Here is an 18,979-nt window from a genome sequence, read left to right as displayed (position 1 = left end):
TCTTCTGGCTTGCATTGTTTCTGAAAGAAGTCTTTATCTTTCTTGTTCTATATTTAATGTGTTGTTTTTCTCTGGCTGCTTTTAAGATTTTTCTCTTCATCACTGGTCTATTTAATTATATCATCAGTGTCATTTCTGGTTCTAGTTTTTGTTGTTGTTGTTGTTGTTTTTGTTTTTTTCATACAGGGTCTTGCTCTGTTGCCCAGGCTGGAGGGCAGTGGGGTGATCTCAGCTCACTGCAACCTCTGCCTCCCAGGTTCAAGAAATTCTCCTGCCTCAGACTCCTGAGTAGCTGGGATTACAGGCGCATGCCACCACGCCTGGCTACTTTTTGTATTTTTAGTAGAGACAGGGTTTCACCATGTTGGTCAGGCTGTTCTCAAACTCCTGACCTCATGATTGGCCCGTCTCAGCCTCCCAAGTGCTGGGATTACGATTACAGGTGTGAGCCACTGCGTCTGGCCTGGGTCTGTTTTTATTAATTGACTTTTCTCCTCATTATGTGCTGCTATTTTCCTGTTCCTTGGCATGCCTGATAGTTTTTTTGTTGGATGCCAGATACTAAATTGACCTTGGTGGATGTTGGCTATTTTTATATTCTTATAAATATTCTTAGGCGCAAGAGACTGAGACCATCCTGGCCAACATGGTGAAACCCCATCTCTACTAAAAATACAAAAATTAGCTGGGCCTGGTGGTGCATGCCTGTAGTTGCAGCTACTTGGGACGCTGCAGCGGGAGAATTGCTTGAACCCGGGAGAAGACTGCAGTGAGCTGAGATTGTGCCACTGCATCCCAGCCTAACGACAGAGCGAGACTCCGTATAAAAATATATATATATATATATATATATGTATATATACACATACATATACTCTTGAGCTTTGTTCTGGGATACAGTTAGGTCACTTGCAAACAATTTAATACTTTAAAAGAGGCTTGATCCGAGCAGCCTTTAGTCTATGGTGAATTTTGCCTCACTGCGGAAGCCATCTGCTTCTGTGTATTTTACAGAATGCCCTGTGAAAGGTTTCCTTCTGCTGGGCACACTAACCATTCCCAGTGCTGTGTGAGTGCCAGGGTTTGATCTCCCTGCCCAGTTTTGGTGGTTCTTTCCTCTGATTTATTCCAAAGCATCGATTGGTACTCAGGTGAAGATTCAAGAGAGACTCTGCAGATCTCTGGAGTTCTCGCTCTCTGTATATCTTTCCTCCCTATTCCCTGGGCAGCCTCGCTACCTTAGATCTCTGGAGTTCTCTCTCTCTGTATATCTTTCCTCCTTATTCCCTGGGCAGTCTCACTACCTTAGATCTCTGGAGTTCTCTCTCCCTGTTTATCTTTTCTCCCTATCCCCTGGGCAGTCTCACTGCCTTGGCTCCCTAGGCTCCCAACTTCTTCTCTTCCACCAGGGAGACTTTGGTCTCTGAACGTGTTCCCCTCCCTTGCTGCAGTCTAGAACCTCGCTCCAGGCAGCAAGCTGGGGCAATCCAAGGGCTCATGTTTGTTTTCACTCTCCCAGAGATGACCGTCCGGTGCTACTTGATGTCCAGTGCCAGAAAACCATCGTTTCATATATTTTGTCCAATATTTTAGTTATTTCAGGATGGAGGGCAAATTCAGTTTCTATTACTCCATCTTGTCCAGAAGCAGAAGTCCTAATTCAGCTTTTTTTAAGACATAGGAACACATATGGCCAGGTGCAGTGACTTGTGCCTGTAGTCCCAGAACTTTGGGAGGCCAGGTGGGAGGATTGCTTTAGCCTGGGAGAAGTTCAAGGTTACAGTGAGCTATGATCGAGCCACTGCACTCCAGCCTGAGCAACAGGGTGAGACCTTGATTCTAAAATAAAAAATACTTCAAAAAACGAAAGACATGATATTTTTTTCAATATTATTATTGAAATTTGGACAACTGGTGAAGGCATATTTATTTGTTCCCTGGCTGTTTACTTCTCAAGTTGTAATGTGGTCACTGCATCTCATGAAGGCATATTTATTTGTTCTCGGGCTGTTTCTCCTCAGGGAGTAATGTGGTCATTGCATCCCGTAAGTTGGAGAGATTGAAGTCTGCGGCAGATGAACTGAAGGCCAGCCTACCTCCCACAAACCAGGCACGAGTCATTCCCATACAATGCAACATCCGGAATGAAGAGGAGGTAATGGAGAGCTATCTGTATCGTTTATTCATTCATTGTAATTTGCAGTAGTGGTTCTTAAACCTTGCTGTGCTTCAGGTTCTCCTATTGTAGCTGTCTTAGATGAGGCTCACTAGACGCAGAGGCTGTGAAGGAGATTCTCATGTTAATGATTTACTGAGCCAGTGACTCCTGGAGAAGGAGAGGAAGGGAGGCAAGAGTGTGGTCTCAGCTAGAGATGGCCTTTTGCCCTTTAAGTCATTTTTTATCTTTTTTTTTTTTTTTTTTGAGACAAAGTCTTCCTCTATTGCCCAGGCTGGAGTGCAGTGGTGCGAAATCGGCTCACTGCAACCTACACCTCCTGGGTTCAAGCAATTCTCCTGCCTCAGCCTCCTGAGTAGCTGGGACTATAGGTGCATGCCACCATGCCCAGCTAATTTTTGTATTTTTCATAAAGACAGGTTTCACCATGTTGGCCAGGCTGATCTCAAACTCCTGACCTCAGGTGATTTGCCTGCCTCGGCCTCCCAAAGTGTTAGGATTACAGGCGTGAGCCACCGTGCCTGGCCCCTTGAGTCATTTTTTAATGTTCATTTTAATCTGATTTCATCAGTGTTTATTCTGGGTTGGTAGCTTACAAATTAATATACGACGGAGGCCTGCCCTACTCAAGGGTGTTCCAGGCCCTTGGATCTATCTTGTCGTCAAAATGACAATTTTAGCTTTGTGATGTGCGGGTATTGGGTGCTGGTACATTACTCATTGGTGTAGGAGTTTTAGGGTTATTCATTGCTGCATGTTCATTCATTGTGGTACTTGGAGTGACTGTTCACTGTGAGAGATTGCAAACTCTGTCTAGAGCAATCAATCAGGCGAGGTAGCAGGTTAGGCTAGTAAACTTTTAGTAACTTCCAATGTTCTTCTTTAGGTGAATAATTTGGTGAAATCCACCTTAGATACTTTTGGTAAGATCAATTTCTTGGTGAACAATGGAGGAGGCCAGTTTCTTTCTCCTGCTGAGCACATCAGTTCTAAGGGATGGCACGCCGTGCTTGAGACTAACCTGACGGGTACCTTCTACATGTGCAAAGCAGGTAAGTACCATCAGTGTCCACAAGTCACCACATCTTTATTTAGAGATCTCAGGAATCCTATGAGGGACTCAGAAGCCCCATGTCATTAACATTTATTGCCTAGATTTTCTCACTTACAACATAGGAATGTAAATTGGTACATTTCAGTATAGTAATTTGGCAATATTATAAAATGTGGATATCCATCAATCTCATCATTTTATTTCTTGGAATTTATTATGAGGAAATTATTAATGATCTGTACATAGATTTAGCTATAAACTTGTTCATAAAATTGGAGAAAACTCTCACTTATTTTGTTTTTTTTTTTTTTTTTTTTTTTTGAGACGGAGTCTCGCTCTGTCGCCCAGGCTGGAGTGCAGTGGCTGGATCTCAGCTCACTGCAAGCTCCGCCTCCCGGGTTTACGCCATTCTCCTGCCTCAGCCTCCCGAGTAGCTGGGACTACAGGCGCCCGCCACCTCGCCCAGCTAGTTTTTTTTGTATTTTTTTTTTAGTAGAGACGGGGTTTCACCGTGCTAGCCAGGATGGTCTCGATCTCCTGACCTCGTGATCCACCCGCCTCGGCCTCCCAAAGTGCTGGGATTACAGGCTTGAGCCACCGCGCCTATATTTTGTTTTTAAGAAATGAATCTATTAAATCTTTTAGCAGAACCAATTAATAAATTCAGGGAGAATACCAGAGACAGAGTCTGTATGCTCTCTAACAACTAATTAGCATGCATGTATAGTCTTCGGATTAAAGGTTGTGTTTTGTGGGTTGTTAGTACTGAACTCCTGAGTTGGATAACTCAAGAGAATTTTTTTTTTTTTTTTTTTGAGACGGAGTCTTGCTCTGTGGCCTAGGCTGGAGGCAGTGGCCTGATCTCAGCTCACTGCAAGCTCCGCCTCCTGGGTTTAAGCCATTCTTCTGCCTCGGCCTCCTGAGTAGCTGGGACTATAGGCGCCCGCCACCACGCCTGGCTAGTTTTTTTTTTTTTTTTTTTTTTTTTTTTTTTGTATTTTTTAGTAGAGATGGGGTTTTACCATGTTAGCCAGGATGGTCTCGATCTCCTGACCTCATGATCCGCCCGTCTCAGCCTCCCAAAGTGCTGGGATTACAGGCTTGAGCCACCGTGCCCGGCAAGAGATTCTTTAAAAACTACCCAACTCTTTCTTATGATGAAAAATACAGACCAAGTACAACCCTAACTCAAAGGGTCTTCATGCCAACCTGAATTAGGCTTTATATTCTTAGTGTCTACAAGTCAGAGGTCTTGCAGACATCTCTACCTGTCTAGCAGAATCAAGCTCTGTATAAGTTGCGATACAAACTGGGTCATTCCAGTAACATGAGTTGATTTTTCTCACATAAAAAGTCCAGGTAGGTAGTCTGAGGATTACATGGTAGTTTCATAATCATTAGGGACTGAGGATCCTTCTTATTGCTCTACTGTTCTTGACCTGTGGTTTCCATTGCATGACTGAAGAGGGCTGCTCCAGTTCTTGCTGTCAAATGTGCATTGCAGACAGCAGGAATGGGGAAAAGTGTAATGCTCACTCATTCCTTTTATGGGCACCATCTGGAAGTAGCACCATGATGTTTGCTCACATTCATCAGTTAGAATTCAGTTAAATGATCATACCTAGCTGTAAAAGAAACTGGGAAATAGAGTCCTTAGGTGGGCAGCTATGTGCCTAATACAAATTCTATTTCTGTGGAAGAAAGGGAGATTGAGTATTGGGAGACAACTAGTGGTCTCTAACCCAAGCTGTATAGCTCGGTGCTTTCACTCCTTGTAACAAGCAAATCAGCAATGTCTTACCAATCCAAGATTCCTTGCTAACCACTGTCAATTAAAAGTCTACAGAATTGAAATTCAGCAATAATTTTTATTAGCCAAAACTGGCTTGTAAAGAGTACAGGCCGGCCGGGCATGGTGGCTCATGCCTGTAATCCCAGCACTTTGGGAGGCCGAGGCGGGCGGATTACCTGAGCTCAGTAGTTTGAGACCAGCCTGGGCAGCACGGTGAAACCCTGTCTCTACTAAGATACAAAAAAAAAAAAAAAAAAAAAATGAGCCCGGCATGGCAGCATGCATCTGTAGTCCCAGCTACTTGGGAGACTGAGACAGGAGAATCTCTTGAACCAGGGACGCAGAGGTTGCAGTGAGCCGAGATTGCGCCACTGCACTCCAGCCTGGGCAACAGAGCGAGGATCCATTTCAAAAATAAAAAATAAAAATAAATATAAATATAAATAAATAAACAAAGAAAAAGAATACAAGGCCTATTATTTTTGCTTTTACTTATTTGGGGCTTTTAGTTTTTAGTTTTCATAAGTTATATTTTTCTTTTTTTTTTTCTTTTGAGACAGAGTCTCGCTGTGTCACACAGGCTGGAGTGCAGTGCATGATCTTTGCTCACTGCAACTTCTGCCTCCCGGGTTCAAGAGATTCTCCTGCCTCAGCCTCCCAAGTAGCTGGGACTATAGGCACACACCACCACATCTGGCTAATTTTTATATTTTTAGTGGAGACGGGGTTTCACCATGTTGGCCAGGATGGTCTCCATCTTCTGACCTTGTGATCCACCTGCCTCGGCCTCCCAAAGTGCTGGGATCATAGGCGTGAGTCATTGCTCCTGGCATGGCTACTAACCACCATGCTCGGCTCATTTTTTTTTTTTTTTTTTGTAGTGCCACTGTTTCCCTATGTTGCCGAGGCTGGTCTCAAAACTCCTGGGCTGAAGCCATCCATCCGCCTCTGCTTCTCAAAGTGCTGGGATATAGGTGTGAGGCGCTGCTCCCGGCTGATTCCATTTCTGATCTTTGCCCAATTCACTTTCAGAATTGGAAGATGCACAATGATGATTTAAAAAATTTATGCCTCATTTATTTATTAATTGGCATTCTTTTATGAAGATGAGTTTTTCCTTGTTTTCTCACCTCCCTATCCCCATCTCCTAAGCATTACTGTTGATGAATGGAATTTATTTTTATTCAATATTTCTAACCCATTATTGTCATTTTCTTTCTGACGTTCTCGTTGTCTGGCTGATCTGGCTTCTGTGTCTTTTTGACATGGCTCAGACCTGTTTCTCCAAGAAGACCTAGTTCCCTTTACTAGGGAATCATAATTGTTGTTTGCTTATTTATTTATTTACTTTTTGGAGACAGAGTCTTCCTCTGTCACCCAGGCTGGAGTGTAGTGGTTCAAGGCTGCATAGCCCATTGTAGCCTTGAACTCCTGGGGTCAAGCAATCCTCCCTGCTTCAGCCTACCGAGCAGCTGCTACTATAGGCACATGACACCACGCCTGGCTAATTTTTAAATTTTTCATGGAGACAGAGTTTTTCTGGGTTGCCTAGCCTGGTCTTGAACTCCTAGGCTTAAGTGATCCTCTCACCTTGACCTCCCAAAGTGCTGGGATTACAGGTGTGAGTCACCACTCCTAGCCGGGCATGATTTTTAGAAGGTGAGATTTGGGTGCTACATGTGTTCACTACTACTGGGTTATCATTTCTTCTAGACATTTTCAGAACTAGGAAATAAATAAACATATGGATATGGTGGTATTTGTCCAGAAGCAGAAAGTCTGTATAGAATAATTTAAATAAATGGTTATTCTCCTTTCTTGTGCTAAAAACAAATGGTTTTATATAGTTTTCAGTATTTGATATGATATGGAAAATATTGCTTTATTTATTTTTATTTCCAAACTTTTCTTGGCTATTCATGACCATTTATTCTTGTTTTCTTTTTTTTTGAGACGGAGTCTCTGTTGCCCAGGCTGGAATGCGGTGGTGTGATCTTGGCTCACTGCAACCTCTGCCTCCCTGGTTCAAGCAATTCTCCTGCCTCAGCCCACCAAGTAGCTGGGATTACAGGCACGTGCCACCATGCCCTGCTACTTTTTGCATTTTTAGTAGAGATGGGGTTTTGCCATGTTGGCCAGGCTGGTATTGAACTCCTGACTTCAGGTGATCCATCCACCTCGGCCTCCCAAAGTGCTGGGATTACAGGTGTGAGCCACCACACCAGGCCCATTTATTCTTTGACATGAATTTTATATTCAAGCTTCTTCCTCAGAAATCCTGGGGAAATTTGATTGGAATTGTGTTAAATTTAATAACTTGGAAATAATTGACATGTTTAAACATAGAATCTTTCCATCATAACATATCTTTTCATTAATAAAATATTGTTTATATCTTTTGGCAAAGGTTTGTGATTTGAATCACATAGATCACTTTAAATTAAGATTATATGCCTAGATATATTTCATGGCTATTGCTAGTTTGAATGGACTCTTTTTCCACTTTATTTTTCAGCTGGACTATTGTTGGTTTATTGAAAACTTATTTTTTTCAAATTTATCTTCTAGCTTTAACTGATAATTTGCAGCTTTATTTAATAGTTTGTCAAACTAGTTTTGGGTTTTCTAGGTATATGATTGTATTGTTTAAAAATAACTATTATATTTCATTGGGCCAAAGATATAATTAATTGTGAAATTCACCATCATTCTATATACATTAAGAAAGTAAAAACACTGCTATTTATAATTGTAAGATACCACCAACTGTAAGGCATCCCAAATTTAGCAATGTGAAAATAATGTGAAAAAATTGTCTTAGATTCAGAATATGTTGTATTTTATGTCTTCTTTTCTACTGGTTTTACCTTCTTTTTTCTGTTGCATATTATGAATTGGTAAAAACTCACAGGGAAGCAGTCAGTAATAATGGTAAGGTATTCTTATTTTTGCTTAAGCCCTGAATAGGATTGAGTATTTAATTTTGTCTGATCTTTAAATTCTAAGAATTCGGGTTTCTATTGAAGAGAGACCGGAGATACATCTCTAGCATTATCTTGATTCGTATGAGTAGAATTGGTGCCAAATATCAAGTGGAGCTTCCAGCATATATAAATCATAAAATATTTAACAATGAGGCTAACAAAAGAAGCGTAAGACTTGTATGCTACAAACTGCCAGACACTGCTGAGAGAAATCAAAGAAGATTTAAATAATGTAAAGATATTCAGTGTTTATGGGTTAGAAGTTTCAATATTGTTAATGTGTTAGTTCTTCCGAAGTTGATCTGTAGATTCAGTGCAATCCCTGTACATTTTTGCAGAAATTAACAAACTGATCCTACACTATATATGGAGATGCAGAGGGCCCAGAAAAGCCAAAACAGTTTTGCCAAAGAAGAAAGTTGGAGGACTTAACGCTTCTTGATTTCACAGCTATTTCTTGATTTTAAGACAGTGTGGTACTGACATAGGATAGATGTATAGATCAACATGATTAGTCATTAGGGAAATGCAAATAAAAACTCCAGTGTGATACCACTTCCAACCCACTAGAGGGCTATTATGAAAAAATCAGACAGCAAGGGTGTATATAAACTACATCCCACATGCATTCCTGAGAGTAATGTAAAATGGTGGGGACACTTTGGAAAACCATTTGGCAGTTTCTTTAAAAGCTAAACAGAGTTAACATATGACCACACAAAGATTTGTATTCATAATTGCCCCAAAGAGGAACTATCCAAATGTTTATCAGCTGATGAGTGGATGAAAAAAATATGGCATATGCACATAACAGAATACTACTCAGCAATCAGAAAGGAACTATTAACACATTACAACATGGATGAACCTCACAAACATGATTCTAATTGGAGGAAGTTAGATACAAAAGACCACATATTGTGTGATTCACTTTACATGAGATTTTCAGAAAAGGTAAAGGCAAATCTAGAGAAACAGAAAGATGAGTGTTTTCCTGGGGATGGGTTGAGCTGCAAATGGGTGTGAAGGAACTTTTTGGGGTGATGGAAAGGTTCTAAAGTTGGATTGTAGTAATGGTTTCACAACTCTGTGTGTATTTATTAAGTCATTACATTACATACTTAACATAGATGAATCTTATGATGTGCAAATTTTACCTCAATCAGGCTTTTTTATAAGAAAATGTAAATGAACATGTAAAACATAAACCAAACAGGCACTGTGCTGAAACAAGGTATCAGGAGGAGCAGGACACTGTTTAAAAATTTAATGATCGAGTTTGCCTCTATCCTGCAGTTTACAACTCCTGGATGAAAGAGCATGGAGGATCTATCGTCAATATCATTGTCCTTACTAAAGCTGGATTTCCATTAGCTGCGTAAGCATTTTTATATTGTTTTCTTTCTACGTCTTTGAGTTTTGTCTTCTGAATGGGGGAAGCAGGATAGGGAACATTTCTTAAATCAAGATCATTAATACGTTTAATGAGTTGTGATCCTAATAGCATTTTCTTTTAATTGAACTTAAGATTGAAGTTAAATTTCAAAGTCTTATTTATTATTTATTGAACTTAAAATTCAAAGTACTTCTAAAACATTCCCGTTCAGATTCAGACTGCCAGATTCAGACTACCTAGTCATGTGTTCACCCATTAACCAAAAACTGTAGAAATGAGGTTGCTCTGATATGCATGGTCAGCCTGAGGAATGAGGAACTGCGGTCATCACCGCTTGGACATGGACTGAGAATAGGCAAGAGGTACTTCCTCAGGTGGAAATCAATGTGATGTTACTAAAAACAGAGTAAAAAATGGTGTGCAGGCCATTGATACCACTATACCTTCTTTTCCTGCTCATTATTCTTTACTAAACATATTTACCTATTTTAGCATCTTGGAAGAAATAATTCAGATTGTAGGTTCTTTCTGGCATTTCCCATCTTCACAGGCAATTACTGTTGATAGTTTTGGGGGCATGTCTTTTTCCTACATTTTAACAAAAAATTTAGGATACTTTAAACACTATTCTGTATCTTGATGTTCTCAAATGAAGCAAATATCCTGGAGATATTTTCTTACCCAAATCTAAAGAGATTTCTTCTTTTTTTTGTGGCTAATATGCCACTTTATAAACCATAAGTAAGGAATGATTTATGTAAGCATTTCCAGTTGGTGAGCATTTGGGTTGTTATTACCAAAACCCAACTAAACACCTGCAGTAAGTAACATTTTTTATACATCAGATGGTGTGTGGCTTAAAGTGCAAGAAGTATATTTGCTAAGTCCAAAGCCAAATGCCACTGTAATTTTAAGAGATATTGCCAAACTGACCTTTGGAAAAGTTGTAGTTCCTTTATGAGTGAAATTTATCCTCCTTCATGCATATGTAAGAAGTAATGAGAGTTTCTTTGCTTAAAATACATTTTTGAAATGAAATCAGTGGCTTTTCTGATATTCGGTTGGAGGAAAAAATACAACTTGTCTTTGCTATGGAAAAGACAGTCTTTGCTATGGAAATATGTTTCAGATATTTCTTGCTTTTATTCTTTAAGAATCGTTTCCTTTTCCAATGGCTTTCACACTTTTGACCATGACTCATAGTAAGAAAAAAATTTTACGTCTTGACCTAGAGAACACATACGTGTATGTGTGTCTATAGGCAAAACAAAATTCGTGAAGGAAACCTATTCTTACCATCTATGTGCCTCTGATTTTTTTTTTCTTTCTTTTCTTTTTTTTCGAGATGGAGTTTCACTCTTATTGCCCAGGCTGGAGTGCAATGGCACGATGTTGGCTCACTGCAACCTCTGCTTCCTGGGTTCAAGCGATTCTTATGCCTCAGCCTCCCGAGTAGCTGGGATTACAGGCACCCACCACCACGCACAGTAATTTTTTGTATTTTTAGTAGAGATGGGGTTTCACCATGTTGGTCAGGCTTGTCTCTAACTCCTGATCTCAGGTGATCCACCCACCTCAGCCTCCCAAAGTGCTGGGATTACAGACGTGATCCACTGTTCCGGGCTGATATTTTCAATTTTATTGTGGTCTGCTCTGTTATATTTTCTTTTTTGCACTTGCTGCTTATTACTTTCTAATTTTATTTCACTATTATCATTGTGTTGTAATTTGAAATTTGAAAGACATAGGTTTCAGTATCCTCTACAATAGATGAGGAGGGTGAATGTCAGAGATTGAACACTCCTTTGTTTTAAATTTGTGCTCTCTTAAGAGACAAATTGTAACTGTTGGCTGTCACTTGTTTACTTGACTGGTATAGGTACATGCACAAGGTACATCTGGAAATACTAAAATGAATCAGATGCCGTCCACACTCTGAGGGAGTCCACAATTAGTAGGGGAGCAAAGTATGAAAATATTCAGCCAGAGAGAGAAGGTGTTGGATGTTCCAGCAAAGTGTGCAAGCAGGGGCACAGAGGAGGGCAGCATCCTGGCAACATGTCTCGAAGGTGAACTCGAGTTTGGTGACATATGAGGAGGAGAAAGGAGGGCAAGTCAATGAGACATTTACTGTGTAAAGACGCAGAAATTTGAGACACTATGGCGCTTTTGGGAACTACAAATAATTCATTGTGATGATGGGTGGTGTGGCCAAATGGAAATTAATAGCTGGGAACAGAGTGGGAGTCAGAAAAGGCCTTAACTACCAGGGAGAGGAGTTTGAACTGCATCAGGGCTTCCTACACTAGAGCCTGTGGCCCTGGGGCTCTGGGGCTGTGCATCCAGGAGGGCACCTAAAGCTGCAGGATTATCACAACTAAGGCATTTACTTGGAGGATCTTTTTACTCTTAATGGTTGAGAAGGAAAACATTTATATTCAAGTATGTATTACAAAGAAAAGCTCAAGAATGATGAGGATTTGGGAGTCATGGTTTGGGAGAGCATCATCTAGTTGTCCTTTATGGGGAATATTTATATACTAGGTTTAGCCTATTACAAGTTGTCTTTTCTTTTCTTTTTTGATACGGAGTTTCGCTCTTGTTGCTGAGGCTGGAAGTGCAATGGCACGGTCTTGGCTCACCACAACCTCAGCCTCCTGGGTTCAAGCGATTCTCCTGCCTCAGCTTCCCGAGTAGCTGGGATTACAGGCATGTGCCACCATGCCGGGCTAATTTTGTATTTTTAGGAGAGATGGGGTTTCTCTATGTTGGTCAGGGTGGTCTCGAACCCCTGACCTCAGGTGATCTGACCACCTTGGCCACCCAATGTGCTGAGATTACAGGCGCGAGCCACTGTGCCCGGCCTATAAGTTGTTTTTATATTAAGTATCTTTGTTCTTTTTTTTTTTTTTTTTTTTTTTTTTTGAGACGGAGTCTTGCTCTGTCACCCGGGCTGGAGTGCAGTGGCCGAATGTCAGCTCACTGCAAGCTCCGCCTCCCGGGTTTACGCCATTCTCTTGCCTCAGCCTCCCGAGTAGCTGGGACTACAGGCGCCCGCCACCTCGCCCGGCTAATTTTTTGTATTTTTAGTAGAGACGGGGTTTCACCGTGTTAGCCAGGATGGTCTCGATCTCCTGACCTTGTGATCCGCCCATCTCGGCCTCCCAAAGTGCTGGGATTACAGGCTTGAGCCACCGCGCCCGGCCTGTTCTTTTTTTTTTTAAGACAGAGTCTCACTCTGTCACCGAGGCTGGAGTGCAGTGGTGCAATTTCTGCTCACTGCAGCCTCTTCCTCCCGGGTTCAAGCAATTCTCTTGCCTCATCCTCCCAAGTAGTTGAGATTACAGGTGCGTGCCACCATTCCCGGCTGATTTTTTGTATTTCTAGTAGAGAGGGGGTTTCACCATGCTGGCCAGACTGGTCTCGAACTCCTGACCTCGTGGTCCGCCCACCTCAGCCTCCCAAAGTACTGGGATTACAGGTGTGAGCCACCGCACCTGGCCTACATTAAGTATCTTTGAATAGCCCCAAATTTATTTTTTAGCTAATGACCAACTTACAACATCCGTGACTGTAGAATTTGGAATATCTTATGAAGTTCACCATAATGGAATTTGACATGTTTGACTCTTATTTTGATTTTGATTAATTTTTCCATTGACAATAGATATTTATTTTTTCAGAAAAGAAGTCAGTGGGGCTGGGGGCAGTGGCTCACACCTGTAATCCCCGCACTTTGGGAGGCTCAGGTAGGCAGATCACCTGAGGTCAGGAGTTCAAGACCAGCCTGGCCAACATGGTGAAACCCCATCTCTACTAAAAATACAAAAATTAGCCAGGCATGGTGGTACACATCTATAATCTTAGCTACTTGGGGGGTTGACGTATGAGAATCACTTGAATCTGGGAGGCGGAGTTTGGGCTACAGAGTGAGACTGTGTCCCCGCCCCCCGAAAGAAAAAAGAACTTAGTGACCTTATTTAACCTACTATCTCAGTTATTTCTTTCTTTTCTTTTCTTTTCTTTTTTTTTTTTTGAGATGGAGTTTCACTCTTGTTGCCCAAGCTGAAGTGCAATGGCACGATCTTGGCTCACTGCAACCTCCACCTCCTGGGTTCAAGCGATTCTGCTACCTAAGCCTCCTGAGTAGCTGGTAGTACAGGCGCCTGCCACCACGCCCAGCTAATTTTTTGTATTTTTAGTAGAAATGGGGTTTCACCATGTTAACCAGGCTGGTCTCGAACTCCTGACCTCAGGATCTGCCCACCTCAACCTCCCAAAGTACTGGGATTATAGGCCTGAGCCACCACACCCGGCCTATCTCAGTCATTTCTTTCAGAAGAATCTAAAGGCCATCCAAAGAGAACCAGGAGAAAAACAATATGCCAGGAAGTAACTTGAAAAACACAAGTTTAGCAGTTGACAAATGTGGATTAAAAATACATACATATTTGCTGATTTCTTTAGTATCTTTTCAACATTCTGATTCCTTCCATTTTTTCGGGAAGCCAGAGATTGCATTTTTAAGAGGCAATAGAGAAGGTCTTTCTCTACAACCTTAGATAACACAGGCACTGAAAAAAAAAAAAATTACACAAATATAGGTTGAGCATCCTGATCTGAAAACTCAAAATCCAGAATGCTCCAAAATCTGAAAATTTCTGAGCACCAATATGATGCTCAAAGGAAATGCTTTTTGGAGCATTTCAGATTTTGGATTTTCAGATTAGGGATGCTAAACAAGGTAGTATATACAAATATTCCAAAATCTGAACAGATTTAAAATCAAAACACTTCTGGTTCCAAGCGTTTTGAATAAGGCATACTCAGTTTGTAAAATGTTCAAACTGAGGCTGGACACGGTGGATCATGCCTGTAATCCCACCACTTTGGGAGGCTGAGGCGGGCAGATCACCTAAGGCCAGGAGTTTGAGACCAGCATGGCCAACATGCCGAAACCCCATCTCTACTAAAAATACAAAAATTAGCCAGGCGTGATGACGCATGCCTATAAACCCAGCTACTCGGGAGGCTAAGGCAGGAGAATCGCTTGAACCCGGGAAGCAGAGGTTGCAGTAAGCCAAGATCGTGCCACTGCACTCCAGCCTGCGCGACAGAGCGAGACTCTGTCTCAAAAACACAAAAAACAAAAACAGAGCCTTCATGAACTGTGAGACAGTTGGAGTCTCTGAAAGAGAAATGAGAAACAGGGACAGAAAAAAATTTGAAGACACTGTGGGTGAAAATTTTCCAAATTTGATAAAAACTATAAACCTATAGATCCAAGAAGCTCAATAAATCCCAGTACAAATAACATGAAGAAAAGTGTACAAGGCACATCATAACCGTATTGCTGAGAACCAGTGCTGAAGAGAAAATCTTTTTTTTTTTTGAAGAGAAAATCTTAAAAGCAGCTGGAGGAAAAAGACACATTGTAGACAGAACAGATTTCTCATCAGCACCAATGCAAGTTAGAAGTTAGTGGTGTAACATCTTTAAAGTGCCAACAGAAAAAAGCATGCAAACCTGGAATTCTGCATCCATTGAAATATCTTTCAAAAACAAAGATGAATTAAAGACTTTTTCAAACATATAAAATCTGCAAGAATTATCACCAGCAGACTTATGCTAAAGTAAATGTTAAAGGAAGTCCAACAAGATTTACTAAATAATCTGTGTTTTACCATCTGATTTTCCTAATTAGTTGTATAAGTTAATTTTCTCACATTAAATTATCCTATATTTGGTTTTGAGGATCTTGTAATTAGAAATTCTAAGCCATAGTGTCTATCTACACAAGACCCCATACTTTATTTATTTTTGAGATGGAGTCTCATTCTGTTGCCCAGGCTGGAGTGCTGTGGTATAATAACAGCTCATTACAACCTCCGCCTCCCAGGTTCAAGTGATTCTTCTGCCTCAGCCTCCTGAGTAGCTAGGATTACAGATGCCTGCCACAATGCCTGGCTAATTTTTGTATTTTTAGTAGAGATGGGGTTTCACCATGTTGGCCGGGCTGGTCTTGAACTCCTGACCTCAGGTGATCTGCCCGCCTCGGCCTCCCAAAGTGCTGGGATTATAGGTGTGAGCCACTGCACCTTGCCACCTTTGTTATTTAAAATTGATTTTAAAAACAACCACATGCTTGAAATCCTTAAAATTACCAATTTGTTTTCCTTTGTAATCAAAGTTCTTCAAAGTATTCCTCTTGCATAGTGATTTGAGGAGCCTTATCTGGATCTATGCCTTGTGAGATTTGCTTGATAATCAGCTGTGACTTGGATTTAATATTGAAGGACATAGTTTTTTCTTCGTTGTTTAGACAGAAGCTCAACAAGACAGACTCCGTAGCAAGAAGTCTCTGGTGGAATTGTCAGGTAGTTGGCATACCTGCCAGCTTGGTGAACAAGAGAAATATGCAACAGAAGCTGATTGTCCTGTTTATGTTTTGTCTTTCAAAGGCATTCTGGAGCTGCAAGAGCAGGTGTTTACAACCTCACCAAATCTTTAGCTTTGGAATGGGCCTGCAGTGGAGTAAGGATCAATTGTGTTGCGCCTGTAGGTAAACGATCTATATTGAAATTTATTGACAAATTATGCTTTTCTGATTCCATTTGTGGTATTGATAGAGGTATTTGGTAATATGCAAGTATAGCATAAAAGATTGACTTTAAAACATAGATAAAATGAGAAAGTCTAATTTTCTTTTTTGTTGAGATGGAGTCTCACTCTGTTGCGCAGGCTGGAGTGCAGTGGCATGATCGTGGCTCGCTATAACCTCCACCTCCAGGGCTCAAGCGATTCTCATGCCTCAGCCTCCTGAATAGCTAGGACTACAGGCACATGCCACTACCCCCGGCTAAGTTTTGTATTTTAGTAGAGATGCGTTTTCACCATGTTGCCCAGGGTGGTCTCGAACTCCTGAGCTCAGGAGATCTGCCGCCTTGACCTCTCAAAGTGCTGGGATTAGAGGTGTGAGCCACTGCACCCAGCCCAGAAAGTCTAATTATCATTACAGAAGTACTCTTTGATTTACAGCCAGATTGTCAAGAATGTTAAACAAGTGATTCTCGATTCTGGGTATTTTTTTTTTTTTTTTAGAAGGAGTCTTGCTTCGTTGCCCAGGCTGGAGTGCAGTGGTATGATCTTGGCTCACTGCAACCTCTGCCTCCCAGGGTTCAAGTGATTCTCCTGCCTCAGCCTCCCAAGTAGCTGGGACTACAGGCACGTGCCACCACCCCCAGCTAATTTTTGTATTTTTAGTAGAGACAGGGTTTCACCACGTTAGCCAGGATGGTTTTGATCTCCTGACTTCGGGATCCACCCACCTTGGCTTCCCAAAGTGCTAGGATTACAGGCGTGAGCCACCACACCCGGCCTATCTATAGATCTTATCTCTGTGATATCAATAGGTGTTATATGTGCCACTCAGTGAAGGCTAAGCATGACTGACTTCAATGAAGTTAGTAAACTCATCTCTGACAAAGGCACTCCTACTAATTCTAATTCATGTTTGCCTTCCAGAGACATTTTTGGTTTAATGACCAAATTTTAATACTTCTAGATTTTATCCTCTTTAAATAAAAGGGAACGTATTGTGTAATTGGAAACCACTATCTCTCTCCAGTATCATTTGAGGTAATTAAAACTGCCAAATTTTCTAATTTTATTTTAACTTTGCTTTCCTCCCCTCCTCTCCATAATTTGTTTATCAGTTTGAATCCATTACAAATGGCTGTATCCTGTGACATACAGCTTTTTTTTTTTTTTTTTTTTTTTTTTTAATGTTTGGGACAAGGTCTCGCTCTGTTGCCCAGGCCGAAGTGCAGTAGTGCGATCACGGCTCACTGCACCCTCGACCTCCTGGGCTCAAGTGATCCAACTCAGCCTCCTGAGTAGCTGGGACCACAAGCGTGTACCACCATGCCCAGCTAATTCTTTTTTATATTTTTTGTAAAGACACAGTCTTCCTATTTTTCCCAGGCTGGTCTCAAACTCCTAGGCTCAAGTGATCCTCCAGCTTCGCCCTTGCAAAGTGCTGAGATTACAGGCATGAGCCACTGCACCTGGCCTGGGATACAGTTTTTGAGTAATTTTCCTGACCTTAGAAAGCTAGCGAAACATACATTTAAAAATTCCGAAACAATTAAAATTTTAGTTTGTTGGTATTGGATTCAAATGCTTTATTTGCGATTTCAATATAGGTAAAAAGCCAAGAAACTATTGCATTTTTCTAAGTCTCACATAGCCATTGCCCAGTCTTCTCTTGTAAAGCAGAGAATCCAAATGGAAACTAAAATAGACAGAGTCCCCTGTCCCATTGTTCCAAGTTAAGTGCCTCTTTCATTTACTTACATAATCATGACCTTCAGAAAGCAAGTCTTTCATGAAAAAAATCCAGGACATGGTTAGGAGGAAGTGGAGGTCACAAAATAACCATTGAGGTCATCCATTTGAGGATGATGGGTACTGTTCTCCTTTGACAACATGGAGGAAAATTAATATCAGCACTGTTAACTTTTTTTTGACTTAAGCTACTTAATGTTTGAAATGCCAGTAGACTATCTTGATATCTTTATAATTAAAATGTAATGCACTTTATTTTGTCCCTGTTTTATTTTTAAACACAGGGAATTATTTATTCCCAGACTGCTGCGGAGAACTATGGTGCTTTCGGACAAAGCTTCTTTGAAGGTTCTTTTCAGAAAATCCCCGCTAAACGAATTGGTGTTCCTGAGGAGGTAAGGCATATTTCCAGCATTGATTAGAATTGCTGTGTGTTGTACTTTGGAATTTGGAATTCAGTGTCATTTTTATGTGGTCTGGACAACATTATTTCTCCCACTGCCACCAGATCATTTCCTCTGTTCTTTCTGGCTCTCAGGGATACTCCAGTTGTGTTTTGACTACTGACAGCAATCTGTACTTGAGAGTGAATGCGGTATAAATTAATAACAGCATTTTTTTTCAGTTTGTTTTATTGTATTTTCATCTACATGATTTTATTACCTGGCATTTGTTGGTACATAGGACCCTAGGACTTTAAGCAAGTCAGACAGTTATGGCCATATGAAGTTCCACGTGAGATATTGGGAATATTGAAGTCTGTAAAATCAGCAGCTTTCCAAAATGCCAGCAGCAGCAGTCTTTGTGGTTTGTTTTTTTTGTTTTTTTTTTTGCTTGAGACAGGGTCTCACTCTGTTACAGGTTAAGTACAGTGTCATGATCATAGCTCACGGCAGCCTTGAACTCCTGCCTTGGCCTCCCAAAGTGCTGGGATGATGATGATGATGATGATGATGATGACAATGATGATTTTTTCGACAGAGTCTCTTTGTCGCCCAGGCTGGAGTGCCGTGGCGTGATCTTGGCCCACTGCACCCTCCACCTCCTGGGTCAAGCAAGCAATTCTCCTGCCTCAGTCTCCTGAGTAGCTGGAATTATAGGTGTATGCCACCAGACCCGGCTGATTTTTGTGTTTTTAGTAGAGGCAGGGTTTCACCATGTTGGCCAGGCTGGTCTTGAACTCCTGACCTTAAGTGATACGCCCACCTCAGCCTCACAAAGTACTGGGATT

General features: G+C 41.2%; 1 protein-coding gene across 2 annotated transcripts in view; it reads left to right on the top strand.

The window, feature by feature from the left end:
- PECR (peroxisomal trans-2-enoyl-CoA reductase) overlaps positions 1 to 18,979 on the top strand; it is a 41,005-nt gene that overhangs the window by 12,124 nt on the left and 9,902 nt on the right. Inside the window, exons 2-6 of one of the 2 annotated variants that reach the window (XM_007966192.3) lie at positions 2,022 to 2,155; positions 3,063 to 3,228; positions 9,303 to 9,384; positions 15,864 to 15,960; positions 18,033 to 18,143. In XM_007966192.3, coding sequence (XP_007964383.3) covers positions 2,022 to 2,155; positions 3,063 to 3,228; positions 9,303 to 9,384; positions 15,864 to 15,960; positions 18,033 to 18,143 — 590 coding nt within the window. The remainder of the gene's footprint in view (positions 1 to 2,021; positions 2,156 to 3,062; positions 3,229 to 9,302; positions 9,385 to 15,863; positions 15,961 to 18,032; positions 18,144 to 18,979) is intronic. The other variant, XM_038001553.2, reaches the window with a different exon arrangement.

This window comes from Chlorocebus sabaeus, chromosome 10, assembly GCF_047675955.1.
Source record: "Chlorocebus sabaeus isolate Y175 chromosome 10, mChlSab1.0.hap1, whole genome shotgun sequence".
In the NCBI taxonomy this organism is placed as follows: Eukaryota; Metazoa; Chordata; class Mammalia; order Primates; family Cercopithecidae; genus Chlorocebus; species Chlorocebus sabaeus.
Note: the sequence above shows the minus strand (reverse complement) of the source record. Positions and strands in the feature narration are given on the sequence as shown.